Source organism: Styela clava, chromosome 9 (assembly GCF_964204865.1).
Source record: "Styela clava chromosome 9, kaStyClav1.hap1.2, whole genome shotgun sequence".
In the NCBI taxonomy this organism is placed as follows: Eukaryota; Metazoa; Chordata; class Ascidiacea; order Stolidobranchia; family Styelidae; genus Styela; species Styela clava.
In genome coordinates this window covers 13111635-13126804 of record NC_135258.1, presented here as the reverse complement: position 1 = coordinate 13126804, position 15170 = coordinate 13111635, and the positions used below count along the sequence as shown (strand labels likewise).

Below are 15170 nucleotides of genomic sequence, written 5' to 3'. Positions count from 1 at the left end.
CATTTTCAAATTCCTGATTAAAGCTTGAGGCGTCTATGGTAAATGTCGACCAAAATAACAATAAGCCTGTGACCTTGTGTCACATTTTAACGCTAGTTTACATGGAATACTTTCTGAGTTGAGGGACGAATCAAAGGTGCATTTTCCTGTTCTACACATTTTATACTTCCATAATATGAATTATAAATAAGATCTTTACCTAGTTACTAGCTTTTTTAATTTCATTGCGTGTTGTGAATTGCTTCATTGACATAGGGATAGGGATTTCTAGCTAATGATGCAAAGCGGATGTTTGAAAACATTTGAAACATCTCAACTCAACTAATGTTCAAACACCAATGATTCTATTGCCAATTATAGAGGAATTTGTATGTTTGTGCTTATGCGACTGGAATGGATAATATTTTGTTTCGAGTAATTCAAGAATTTCAAACTATTTAGAAATTGGAAGATTCCATCTTTTAATAGCACATTAAAAAAAATTCATATTGCCTTCAATAGCTTAACAATTTGTGTAATTCACGGAAAAAAAATAATTGCATCGTATATTTACGTTAGTGGGGCGGAGGTGTGACCGAGAAAAAAAAATCTGTCAAAATCTTAGGCGATTTCCTCCTAGGAACTTTGTAAGTTTATTTGCTTTCGGACTCTTGTAGATATTATACATTATCAGTATTATGCGTTTAATCATATCGAAAAAGCTTCGGAATATTGCTTGAATAAATACGTAATTATGAACGGGTTTCAGTTAGTTTTCTTCCTTTCCTTTCCTCGTCATTTTTCTCTTATGAAGTTGTCCATATATATATACCTTCATTTAAAGTGCTAGTAATAAAACAACCATAGTGATTCATATATTTATTTATTAGTAATCATAACAAGATTAATGATATTGCAATTGCCACGTACGACAGTTGATATTTTGAAGCCCTGTGAGAGTTTTGTTATTACCAGTCTATATTTTTCCGAGAGCATGCAACTACCGAAATAAATCACGCTCTGTTGTACAAGATGGTTCATAGTTGAAAGCAAAGTAATACTATATAGAAATAGCACGAAGAAGACTACATGTAAAGTTATTACAATAAAAATGACAATAAAGGTCAGTCTTGAAAAACTTGGTAGTAAAATGGGAATATCAAATTCATCTACCTCGTCCTCACGGTTCAAGTGATAGTTGCCTACTTAGTCGCTCTATTTCCGAGTATGATTTCTCGTATATATTTTTCAAATTAATAAATTAAAAAGAACAACTCTTTCAGTTTTTGTTGAGTTTCTATTTATGGAAATGATTATGAATTATTCCAATAATTCTGCATTCGTTCCTATGGAACGTGTATCATGAATTTTGTTCAATTCCTTGTTTTGCCGTTTGCTGTTTAATGCAGTAGTATTTAAATCAGTCTTATGTCTTTTATAATCTGGATTAACCATCAATATGGCAACCATCGAAACCACGAGAAAGCCAACTGTCGCTAAAGTAGCAGTTGGAACTCCACGTTTTGTCATCAACAGTCTGGTAATGGACGTGAAAATAACAATGAAGGTATTCGAAATCGACGTATATAGTGACATCAGAAGCAATTTGTTAGCTGGATAAGTAGTTTCAACTAATAATTCAATAGCGGAAGGTAAATACACTCCACCTGCTGTGTTAATTGTTGTGTATAATATATAAAGAAGAGTCATTTTACGACGAGAATGTGCAAAGAACAGTCCAACACATGAGAGTATCATGATAATTACACCTGAAAAAGATATAAAATGTAAATAATACAATTTCATCTATAGTAAATGGTTTGTACTTTCTTCCTAACGAGTGGACGTTAGATACACACATGGCGTACTTTAGGTTTTAGAGTTGTACTCTGTGGGTTTAGAACTTTAAAGTGATAACATTTTATTCAGCAACTCAACGCAGTATTTATTTTAAGAGAACCAACATCTCTAGAACTTTTTGACGAGATGAAAAGTATACACAGTACTTCCAACGAAGTCGGTCATTGTCCCATATCCGGACAAGAATGCTTTCTTGAAAATTACATGGATCAGATGGGGTAGGTCATTAGTAAACCTCCTTTCAAACACCCTCTGTACGTTGTTATATCGGACTAAAATGAATAGAAGTATTAAAATCCAAGATGTATATATAACAAAATGTTTTCAATGTACTGAGCTGGGGTCCTCTAGAACAGGGCTACTCAACTGGCGGACCGCGGTCCGAATCCGGACCTTCCGAGTATTGGATTTGGACTGCACCTAATTATTTATTTTGGATCATTAGCCCCACTTTTTGAATTTCCTATTATAAAATGACTTTCATAGTTTTGAATATATACAAAAAGAACTATAACACCATAATAAACAATTTTGATTTGCTACTAATCATTAGTAGGTCGAGGAAGTTCTCGTTTGAAGATGCCGAAATATCATTTCTGGAAAGCCGGACCCAAATAATTTTGAAGTTTTGTTTGCGGACCTTCGATAAAAATAGTTGAGTAGTCCTGCTCTAGAAAACTCTGCATAGACTCAAGTAACTTACTTAATAAAACTGCTTTCTTGAAGGTCTTAAATCGATCAAGCAATTTGCCGGCTACTGCAACACCTGCTACTTGTCCAATGGTCGATATGAGGAATATTTTTCCAGGAACAATATTCTCAATCTCAGGAAACGTGATTATTATACAAGATGGCATCAAAATTATCCCATATACCAAGTAAGACTGAAAAAACGACGTCGCCATGGTGATCAGAACGAACTGACGTTTGCCAATAATGCTCCAAATGCTTTTCAGGCGATCAATACAACGTCTCCGTTCTTCCTTTTTCATTAAAATATCATGCTGCGCTCGGCTTGGAAGAGAGGGAGGATTGTTTTTGCAGTAAATTAATGCTAATATTAATGATAATAACGAGGAAATACACATGCTACCAAATGTCGTGCTGAACACTACTGTTACTCTGTGAGAACCTTCCCATTCCGAATTATTTATATTTTTGGTGAAGTTAAGCGTTGGAATGGCGAGAGGGTAAATTACGGATGATGCAATTGAGCCACCCATAGCTGTCATCAAAGGGAAACTAAATGCCATTGCTGTCTCATTAGAAGGAAACCAGCCTGCTGCCAACAAAACCTGTGTTGTAAACATTATGCCGAATGTGGATGTCATTACGAGTCGACCGATTGCAGTGACGTAGAACAAATCTCTGAATGAAACAGATAATGTAAATCAGTATTGTATATTTTGTAAATCTTTTCGTATCGCTTCCTATTTGACATTATTCATTATGTCTAGTTTCAATACTTAAAACAGCACTCTTAGTTTACACATTCTATTGATATTTGTGTAGCAATATTACTCACCCTGACAGAAACCCAATCATGCAGACAAACGAACCGCCCAAAAGTGCCAAAATGAGACCTAACATCATCGCACGAAGGGATAAGACATCGCTGTAATAAGCAGAAAGCAGCCCAACTGGTAAGCCAATGAGATTTCCTATTACAGCCAGCAAATCAGTTGCATACGGCGAAGTTTGGTAGAACATCGTTACAGCATTGTTCAGAATGATGAAACCGGTAGTTGAATACATTTGCCAAAATGTTACGAAACAGAGAATCGCAAGGAGAAAATATCGTTTAAGATATGCTTTGTATACTATCTCCGCCATAGCTGCTGAGGACTAACTGCACTGCAGACTTAGGTAAACCTTTGAGAGATTGTAGAACGCATATACTTAAGACTGACAGGTGCTTCAAAGAACGTGATAATACAATAAACAAAAAGAAGAGTACGCTTACGTTATATGTGATACTTCAGCCACGAAATACGATCGATCAATTTTGCTTTGACTTTTGCATTAAGCTTTATAGTTTGTAATGTATTCAAATTCTAAAGTCTCCTCAAGATATAGTTAAACGTATATAATCTGAGACACATACCGAGTAAATAGAAATTCATTCAGCTGTTATAGGTGCAAATAACAGGCTTTAACTCAACAGCATATCTTCGTCCACTTAAACTATTTGGTTATGCCGATAGAATAATAACAATTTCGTGTTGATATTTATCGCGGTATATGAAACTATGGGTTGTGAACATCAGGGCTGTTAAATCGTGTATATAATCCTTGAAGTATATATTCGATGCCAATTGCCGAATTCGTATCATTCAGAAACAAACTGACGGCTTCGGGTTGACATAAATTTTGTGCTCGGCTCCTGGTTCAAAACTAATTCGACTGCGACTGATGCCACACACTTCAGAAACATTTTGACCACGGAAACTTTAGCGTGTGCAATCTTTTTCGCTTCTTTTGAAAATTTCGGAGTTTCATTTTGATTATTTTAGTAATCTTTTGACTCTGACTGCACCGTTTAGATGTTTGAAACTGGCCTAAAATATGTGCCAAACCTCAGATCCACGGTTCTGAAAACTTATGTTAGAAAGGCTTTGTAATTTTGAAGTGTTAGATCGCGATTTTTTGCAAAGGGGTGCTTGCAGCAAAATTATAGACTAGAACTAGATAATAAATACTAAATAGTACCGTGAAATTAGAAAAAAAAAATAGGAAAATGGAAACCTATAGTATGTTTGGCGCCATTTAAACATAAACTCAAAAGAGTATACTTGAAAACAAAAACGTAGTGGTTCACAAATTGTCGAGTGCCGTATTGATAGATGGTATATTCCAGCAAATCAATTAAATAGTATTATAAAAATTGATATCCAGTTGGCCACATATTTCTATCACTATCCAAATGTAATTATAATTTCATTTTTAAGCAATATAAAGAGGGGACCAGGATACTGGAAGTTTAATACGGAACTTAATGATTTGGAATATTTTGCGATGGGAATTAAATCTATATTGAAGGCTTGGAATTTCAAACTTTCTAACATAGATGATGCCGAAAAATGGTTCTTCTTGGACTCCTGCAAGTCAAAAATAAGAATTTTGGCATTTCACTTTAGTAAATTAAAAAGGATCCAAGATGATTAAAAGGAAAACAAATTACTAACACAATACAGAGACGCTTATATTGAGATGCAAATGAAATGAGAGAAACTTGAAATAGTAGAAAATACAGAAGTAGAAATTAAAGATTATTATAAACAAGGAGCAAAAGGTCCTGCAAGTCAAAAATAAGAATTTTGGCATTTCACTTTAGTAAATTAAAAAGGATCCAAGATGATTAAAAGGAAAACAAATTACTAACACAATACAGAGACGCTTATATTGAGATGCAAATGAAATGAGAGAAACTTGAAATAGTAGAAAATACAGAAGTAGAAATTAAAGATTATTATAAACAAGGAGCAAAAGGTCCCATAATTGGAGCCAGAGTTAAATGGACAGAAGAAGGGGGAAAATCGAGCAAATATTTTCTGAATTTAGGGAAATCTAGAGGAAGAACAAACATTTTTAAATCAATACGAAGATCCGATGGCAATTTAGTTTTTTCATGCACGGAAATTCAACAAGAACAAGTCAAGTATTATCATAACCTTTACCAAGAAGTGAAAATTTAGACATAGTATCCCAAGATACACTTATAAATAACTTGCAACAAAGATTATCGAAAAAACTAGATTTCGATTGTCATGTAACAGAAGAACAGTTAGACAGTGCTTTAAAATTAATTAAATTGAATAAGTCGCCCGGCTAAGATGGCTTCACATGTGAATTTTATTTCAAGTTTTTCAAACATTTACGTCCGATTCTAATATTGCTGTATATATAATAGTTACCATAAACAGTTACTATTGTCTCACTACACAAATCAAGGCCTAATAACGTTAATATGTAAGAGTGGGGACAAAAAAATTTTTTAAAATGGGAGACCAATCACATTACTAAAGTTTGAATATAAACTAATCGCAAAAGTTCTAGCCATAAGAATAAAAAAAAGTACTACCCCATATAGGAGGAAGAATTATTTATGAAAACTTGTTCACTATTCGGGATGATATTTTTGGGCTAACAAATAAAACCAACCTTTGATCATATTTGGCATTGACCATGAAAAAGCATATGATACAGTAGACCGATCTTTATTATTCAAATTAATAAAAAAACTTAATTTTGGAACATATTTTAGAAAATGGGTTTATGTGCTGCTTAACAATACAACGTCAAAAATTAAAACAAAGTTCAAAGAACAACAAGCTCAACTACTTGATAAACTGCCAAGTGACAGAGACTCTTCTACCTCCAAGCCAATTTTGGATTATAACACCGTCACCTCAGCATAAGATGTTAATTTTCGACACTCAACTTCAGTGAGTCAGAACCTAATTGGAAAATACAGGTATAAGTTTTTACCTGAATTCGTCTGTTAATGTTTTACAACCATCATATTGCCCTTTGTCCACTGTTCACGCGATTCAGTCTTCAACCCCATGCAGTTTTGTGGATTCTAATCAATTTACTAATGCAAATGTTTTACAGTTACCAAACAGTGCACCTAATTTTGTTGACAATAGTTTTTCTGCTATTATACCTACGAGTGTACGACCGTGATTAGCACAGCAGCTATCACTGTTCTCGATAGATTTACAGGGCCGGTGTATTCACAACCTATGATTTCTGTCCCACAGCGGCTTTATGCTGATGCCATGTCTTTTGCAAATAATAGGCCAGACGTATTTTCTCATGTTAATGTGACTTTGCCTATTGTATCACAGGCCCATACTAGTTCTTATTTTCCACCATTGTGTAGTAGTTTTCCACAGGCTGGGCCAAATACTTTTACAACTGTTAGTAGCTTGCCTCCAAACCCTGTTTATACAAATTCGTTTCAGCAGCTAACATCAGTTTTACCTCCCTTATCAAATCCTGTAAGACCATCTTTTACTCAGCCAACTATTTCAAATGCCCTGTACACGAATACTTTCACAATTCCATCCTCATCTTATATGTTGAGCTCACAATTGCATCACTCTATTGTCACGAGACAACCTCCGTTACCTCCCCCTAACGTTATCCATCACCAAGCTGCTAGGAAAGATGTTTGTACCTTCTGGGAAGAAATATTCAACAAGAATTCCGCTTGCCTGTATTGGATAAAGTTGAATTTGCTGGCGATCCATTGGAATATTACGCATTTATATGATCATTCTATACCACAATTGGACGTCTTACATCTGGTCATTCTACGTTATTGGCACTATTGTTTGCTTACTGCAAAGGTGAGGCACATGAAGTAATTAAGCACTTGCGAATGGCTGATGACACATTTTATGGTCGGCAAAATTACAACAAATTTGATAACTCTGCCAAGAATGGTTCATTTTGCTATCTTTGCAAAGGCAATCACATTCTGATGCGCTGTAACAAATTCATAGAAGAATGTATTTCTGATAGACAACAATTTGTAAAGAACCAGTCTATTTGCTGCAATTGCATGCCATCCAAGAAACATTATTCCACTAGTTGTTCATCAGAGAAGAGGTGTCTAAAGCAGGCACATGGCGGAACTCATTGGCTTGGGCCGCAAACGTTTTTACCAAACTTAAATACCAAATCAATTCCGATTTACGTTAGAATTTGAGCGTCGCTAAATCAAACGCCTGGATTGCACAACACTTTTGCGGATTTCTGAACACAAGATGCACACAAAGACCATGAACCATGAAATTCAACTTAACTTTTATGCAAAATGGACATACATAGGCGTAAAAAATGAAGGAAAAAAATAAAGTCAGCATTTTTTCTAGTGCGAAACTTGCCTTCGATTGTCATTGGTCAACTGTTTAATATCAAAGGGTAGTTTTGATACCGCACAATGTAACTGGCTTGTCAAAATTTTGTTCGTCATCGTACTCCTATGCTTCGACTTCATAATTTTCAAATTATAACAAAGCTCGAAACGTATTTACGGCATCATAGGCATACATCGTTGTATTACAACTCTTCCCAATCCTTTTCCGATTTTCATCCTCAAGCTTCATCATTTTTGTTCCAGACATACCGGTGGATTTGTTTTTGTGGTTCAACAACCATCAATAAAACAAGTACCGATATGTGACTTCAACCTTGATAACTTCACAATGGATAGCAAACTCATTGTATCGCCACAGATGTTACCCTTTGCGTGGCCCTCTGTAAAATCATGTTCTATGGCGCTTAACAACGGTTTTCTTATGGCGAAGTCGCGTGGCATTATAGCCTAAATTCTAGTAAGATTTGATATCATACCAGGTAATTTTTATGTTAAATATGTTTATATGTTCGTATTTACACAAAAACTTCAAGTGGGCCGCACGAATTCTTTCTGTGGGCCGCATGCGGCCCGCGGGTTGGTCATCCATGGTCTAAAGCAGGGGTCTCAAACTCGCGGCCCGCGGGCCAATTGCGGCCCGCAGGACGAGAGTTTGCGGCCCTCGCCTTGGTATGAAAGCTTAATGTTAGTGCGGCCCGCAAATCAGCACATGCGGTAACTTGGGATGTCCCTACCGTTTTCGTTTCCGTTTAGAGCTGTATTTCAATAGCTTTTTCCAATTTCGGTTAATCGTAATTTAAAGTGTGCAAAACTTAGACATCGCCGCGACATTTTTTTCGGCACGTCGTTAAGTGGAAGTGCTGAATCGTCCGACGAATAAGCTCTGCGTACTGGTACTACTGCGTACTGGTAACCCCCATCGAGACCAACAATCATGGGTGAAATTCACAATTAAAGTAAGTATTAGGATTGCATATAAGTTACGAAATTCATTTTCACCTCCGTTGGCAAATTTGGAATTTTCACAGCGCTAATTTTGTTATTAGAATCGCCGATTGTTTTCGTCAGTGTGACGTGTTATTTAGGCCTTAATGATTTCTATTTCTCCATAAATCACAGATTTCCGACGACATATGTCCTGTGCCACGAAAAAGATGAAAATTCCCTTTCTTTTTTTCGCACTGGACTGTGACTCCATAGAGAAAAAAGAGTTATTCATTTTATATAATCATCGGCGATAAGATGCTAAAGATAAATATGAGTCCGTAAATATAAGGAGCGAATCCACAACTCCAATTTTCTAGATTGAAAAGCGACAATATAAAATAACGAAAATAAAACGGAAAACACCATAACTTGTGTTTTGAGAGGCCCGCGACAGATTAAAACGCTTTGCTAGACATTGTAAATCGCAAAATTTCACTTTGTCAGACATGCAGTCATTGTGAGCGAGAGGCACTTTTTTCTTTCTAAAAGTGCCGACGGTGTCTGGCGTGATTTGTTTCCAGATTATGGCGATATATAACAAAATTTTTGTAAAGTATATTCAATAAATTTTTAGAAATAAATTTTACTCAGTGAAATTTTATCACACACTCAGCGATTTTTCTAACGGCGCTTTTATTTTGTTGACGCTATACCGCATCTCACATTATTATGTCCAGAGATGGCCGTGGTATTTTAGATTAGGACGGCAAACTTTTATTTTGTCCTTGATCGACGCAGCCATGAGTTACCTTGAACACAATTAAATTAATATAGAAAGACAATAAAATTTTTTGTAGTTGTCTGAATTGAATATTTTACACCGCAGAAAAGTCAATGAACGCTGAAAAGGTCGACTGTTTTAACAAACGCATAAGCACGGCGACCGTTTCAGAATTCGCTGCATGGGAATTTCCGATCGCAATCGGCCATTTTAGTAACAAAATTATTGCTGTGAAAATTGCAGTCGATGTTACGAAAATTTCAAAAGAGGGCGTTTCGAACCCGACTTATGTTGCTACGACACTGCTTTTAATACGATTGCAAATAGTTAGGTTAGTTTAATAGTTATTACTTATCGATCTTTAGATCGGTAAGTATGTTGATAGGTATTTGTCTGTCTGTTTGTCTGTTAGATGCACGCGATATCTCACGAAGGCGTGGTTGAATCTGCTCCAAATTGCATGTACATTCATCATATCTCGGACCAGAAGCCTATTGATTTTGGATGAATTATGTCGTATAATTAGCGAGTTGTTAATTAATAAGTGATGGGACACGCGGTGTCACTATAGAGTCATGAATCGAAACCGCAGTTTCGATCGATAGTCTTCGGTCTCCGACCGATATTCTCGTTTTAATTTTGTGGAAAACCTGATGCGGCCCGGACTCACTCAGACTCTGCTCCAGCGGCCCCTGGGTAAATTGAGTTTGAGACCCCTGGTCTAAGGAAGGGTGTGGCGGACTTTCACCACATTCTGTTACATTTGGAGCAGGTAGCATGTATTGATTGCATCAGTCGCGTTCTAAGGAACCATTACATGCACCTAACCTGAAACAACTTCTGTGAATTCTATGTCTGTACTCAACACTTTGTACCCTGTTCGACTCAGGCTGTTGCTATTGAAATACATTTACCTGATGCAAGTGAAGAGAAGAAAACAATTGCTTTCTCGGATTTAGGATCTTAAAGATCATTTTGCTCTACTCGACTAGTGAAATTTATTGGGCTTTCTGGTAAACCACAGCGTTGCATGATACGCACTACAAATGGCGTTGCTGTTCATACTGGAGAAAGAGTATCATTTTGTCTAAAAGGCGTGAACAATACTAACATCGTGGAGGAACATAAAGCTTTAACTTTTGACAAAATTCCTGACGTCAGAGATTTATTGACAAAGCCAGATATAATTGACAAATACACATTTGAATAGTTTGAAGGTCCCAAATATTGATGGCGATGTTGAACTATTAATTGGGATACCCAAGGTATCTGCCCTCTGCCATTTACTGATTCCTGGCTCTCCAGGTGCCTTGGTTACATGCCTCGGATTGTGTCTTTTCGGCAAAGATTCATCGATGAAATCTGATAATAAGTCTCTGAATTATATAAATACTTCTGTACCCATGATATCTGATGTACAGAGTTCTAGTGATGTAGCTGTGAATTTTATTTCTACTCCCCTTCCATTGCTATCATTCAATGACACTACTTGCGACACCTCATCAAAGTCTTTCAGAAAAAGATCACAATTTGCGGGAAAAAGAAATTGCATTTGATATTTCACAGACATCTACAATTGACAACCATAAACTATACTGCAAAACCATTACAGATTAGGAAGTGGCACATTGTCAGATGACCGTGAGCAGCAAACTGAATAGCTGTGGTTTTTCTCTTTATTTGTACCACCTTGCATGATGATATTCAAGCTCAGGGGTCACCACACTACGGCCCGCGGCGTCATTTTATCTGGCCCGCAAAAACACGCAAAAATGGCGAATTTTTTTTCCAAAGGAAATTTCCCCCGAGCATCGCCTTCCTTGTTTATTTCGTAACATTGGCCAATCAGCAAGATGCAAAAAAGTGACGTAATAATAGGCCTTTTCGCATCTGCTTAGATACTTTTGTTTTGTCACCCTGACAGATTTTCAGTCTTGGTTGTAAACAATACTTTCTTTTTTGCGATTTTGAATGCTATTCGTTAGTTTTTGGTTGTGTTTGGGAAATTCAAATATGGATCAAATACGTCAATTATCATTTGCCTCCTTAGGAGTTGTAGTTTTAATAGTAGGCCTAGTAATAAAAAATAAGTGTAGAAATAGCTGTGACAAAATAGGCTAAAATTCTCTACCGGTACGCAACGTTTTCTGCGAAAGATGCACTCGTGGCGCGTGCTTTCGACGAAACTGTTTACGTTTCTTGTGCTAAAATGAACGTCGAATGTGCATGATGCGCTTACAGTACTGTAATCCCTCGCGTACTGCTCCAATTTCACAAGTCACACTAACTTTTGTACTGCTTAAATGCGGATATTCATGTAGGTATGTTACAAAAAAATTAAAGTATATCCGATTTAAATAAAAACTGCGCCAGTGGATCTGAGTGAAAATAGGAAAACAATACCAAGTTTATAAAAAACGATCAAGGAATAACGAAGATATCGGAATTTTTGTACCACCAGACAGGCCAATTTTTTCCAAGAGGATTGTATTACTTTTTTCATAAGAACTGTAATAAATATGATAAAGGAACACATATCAATCACTAGTCTTTCGATCTGCGTCACATCTATGGAATATTGAGACTCTTTCAAGATTTTATTCTGGCAAAGATTTTGATACCGCCGAAAGATCGTCGCAAATAAACGCTGGAGCTGTGCACGTTAGTTTGACAGTGATTCATTGTCGGTAATTATTAACGATGTTCTGATTGTACAAATTTCATAAAAATTGGTAAGTATCAAGTTAGGAAAGAAATACACTCGTCCACATAAATTTTATTGGTGTCCATAGACTACGTATAAATAGAGCGTAATTTTTAAATGCTCCGAATGTTGGGAAATTTATGCGCTAATGAAAAAAATCAAATACCAGATAATAGTTGTTTATTTATGTCAAAATTTCATGGAATTCCATGCTACAGTAGGCAGTCCGTAGTCGTTTTTATGAGCGGTAATCCGACACGGCGTAACGGTACTTAGCAGACGTGATGCGTACATTTTTTGAAGCGATAAAGCGGATTTTGTAACATTCCTAATTCATGACTACAACGTTTTGATAACAGCTAAACTCAGGTTAATTGTCTAGATATAGAAATCTAACAAATCTTGTATTATTGTTTTCCTAGTATGTTCTCGATATATATTCTGCGATACCGGTATAGATAGAATTTAATATTCGAGTCTTCAGAAATATAGCATATATATTGTTGGATAAATTGAATGGATTTCCCAACTTTTGTGAATTTATTGTATTGCATTGACAAAAATATTTGTCCGGCCCGTTTCAACACAGTTTGAGTCATGTCCGGCCCGCGGTCGAAAAAGTTTGGTGACCCCTGTTCTAGCTAGTTAAGAATGATATTAATCGTGAAATAGCTGTCTGTCAAACTTGTGGAAATGATTTTTCTGCCATGAATGCAGATCCATTAGTAACACAACGTCACAGATTACGTCGTCGACGACTAATTTAATCCTGAGACGGATTGTTTGAAATTCCCTCTGGTCTCAGATGACGCTGCAACTGGGTTGAAGGTGATCGATATTTATGAGGAAGACCAAGTGAAATGCGCTTCAAAGGAAGGAGCCATTGAATTATGGAAAGCATGCCAATGAAAAAAATCTCCAATGTCAAACGAACTGCGTCTAGGCTACTATCAAAGGTTGGTTCAACATACGTCTGCGAATCTGTGTTTTCTACTCTAAAACACTTGAAATCAAAGCATTGATGTGTTCTGACTGACACCCATGTGAAAAAACCGCAGGCCACATTTAAAAAGAATAAATGTCAATTGTAAATTTTTTATAATCGTGTTGGTTAGTAATATTTACAATGAACAATGAACTAGCAAGTCTGGATAAAGGTATATATATCTGATGTTCTTGTTTATAATGTGGCTCTTCGCCGTAATAAAGTACTTTGAGAAATTGGATGAATATGTAAAGAATGGATATGCTGAACAGATACCAGTAGATGAATTGGCACCTACAGGGAGAACCTGGTTTATTCCGCACCATGCAACAAGACAATCGAAGTTTCGTGTTGTCTTTGACAGTTCAGCATAGTTTGAAGGAAAATCACTGAACAATAAAATAATTCGTCATATGTTTCACAGAATGTTGGTGAATTCGGAAGATACACAATCTCGTTTTCTATTGGTTCCTACACATGATCTTCTAACAAAACCTGTATCTCAATTTAGAATGCTATCGCATGCCTTTGGTACCCCTGTTCATCATCTGTTGCAACATTTGCTTTGGGAAAGATGGCAGAAGATAATTTATCTAATGCTGATCCGACTGCTGTTCAATGTAATTGTTATAATTTTATGTATATGATGACTTATTTTCCGAAGATACTGTGGAAGAGGCTTCTACATTAGTTCGGCAGACTATTGATTTATTGGCAACAGGAGTTCTTGGGTAATGTACCAGAAGTTTTACAATGCATTGCTGATGAAGACAAAGCTCCGGTGGCTCATGCTCTGGAATTAGGCGATGATACAGTGAGTCGTACTTTAGGCTTGAATTGAAATGTAGCAACTGACCAATTTGTTGTTATCGCCAGAACTCAGGAACGCCCTCCTACTCGGCGTGGAATATTATCCACGGTGTAACAAATATTTGACCCTCTTGGGTATGTTGATCTAGTTCCGGGGTCGGCAACCTTTTGTCGCTCGCGGGCCAAAATATTGGTTGCAAGTCATTGGCGGGCCGCACATATTTTTACAAAGTTGAAAATCAAACGGATGATACTTTTTATAATAAAAATGAAGCAGTGATACATCTCTCGAATAGAATATAGATTTATTCCCTCATTGCATTGCATTTTTTGCGCCATTGAACCTTTTGCACTTAGCATCAACTTTTCAGCGTTTTGTTGCCAATCGTCTAATTATAATTAAATTATAGGTTTATTAAACGAGTAATTGTGAATTTTATACTTGTTAGATTATAATATAATGAATTGTGTAACGTGAAAAATATAATCGTCAAAACAACTGTTTTCTTACTATAATTCAGGGAAGCGTCGCGGGCCGGATTATGTTACTCCGCAGGCCGGATCCGGCCGTAGGTTGCCGACCCCTGGTAGCAGATCTAGTTGATAGCAAGAATTTTTTTTATTTCGGGGAAACACGATATATATACATAGAAATAGGGGGGGAAACTACATGTAACGCTATTGCACTATAAATGACAATAAAAGTCAGTGTTGAAGAACTTGAGAATGAGAATATCAAATTTCAGAAATTATCTACATTACTGGTTCAAGTGATAGTTGCTTACTTTGTCGCTCTATTTTCTAGTATGTTTGCCCGTATATATTTTTACAATTAATAAATTAAGAAGAACAACTATTTCAATTTTTGTTTCTATTCATGGAAATGATTATAAACTATTCAAATAATTTCTGCATTCGTTCATATGAAACGCGTATCATTCATTTCGTTCAATTCCTCGTTGCGACCTTTACCGTTCAATGTAGTGGTATCAATCTTATGTCTTTTATAATCAGGATTAATCATTAGTATGGCAACCATCGAAATCATGAGAAAGCCAGCTGTCGCTAAGGTAGCAGTTGGAACTCCCAGTTTTGTCATCATTAGTCTGGTAATGGACGTGAAAATGACAATGAAGGTATTCGAAATCGACGTATATAATGACATCAGAAGCAATTTGTCAGCTGGATAAGTATTTTCAACCAATAATTCAATAGCGGAAGGTATGTACACTCCACC

General features: G+C 36.3%; 1 protein-coding gene across 1 annotated transcript; it reads right to left on the bottom strand.

Annotated features, from left to right (window-relative positions):
* Positions 1–914: 914 nt before the first annotated feature.
* LOC120339695 (choline/ethanolamine transporter FLVCR2-like) lies at positions 915–3709 on the bottom strand. The gene is made up of 3 exons (XM_039407877.2): positions 3365–3709; positions 2543–3207; positions 915–1748 (listed from the first exon to the last, which is right to left on the bottom strand). The coding sequence occupies exons 1-3, from the start codon at positions 3670–3672 to the stop codon at positions 1300–1302; spliced, it is 1422 nt and encodes a 473-aa protein (XP_039263811.2). The 5' UTR covers positions 3673–3709; the 3' UTR covers positions 915–1299.
* Positions 3710–15170: the final 11461 nt, after the last annotated feature.

What these genes read in the sequence shown, in the direction of transcription:
- LOC120339695 (XM_039407877.2), bottom strand. Translation starts at nt 3,672, where the DNA reads ATGGCGGAGATAGTATACAAAGCATATCTTAAACGATATTTTCTCCTT. An exon ending in ATGATTGGGTTTCTGTCAGG is followed by an intron (nt 3,208 to 3,364) that starts GTGAGTAATATT and finishes TGTTTCATTCAG; the next exon opens with AGATTTGTTCTACGTCACTG. An exon ending in CAAGAAAGCAGTTTTATTAA is followed by an intron (nt 1,749 to 2,542) that starts GTAAGTTACTTG and finishes TATCTTTTTCAG; the next exon opens with GTGTAATTATCATGATACTC.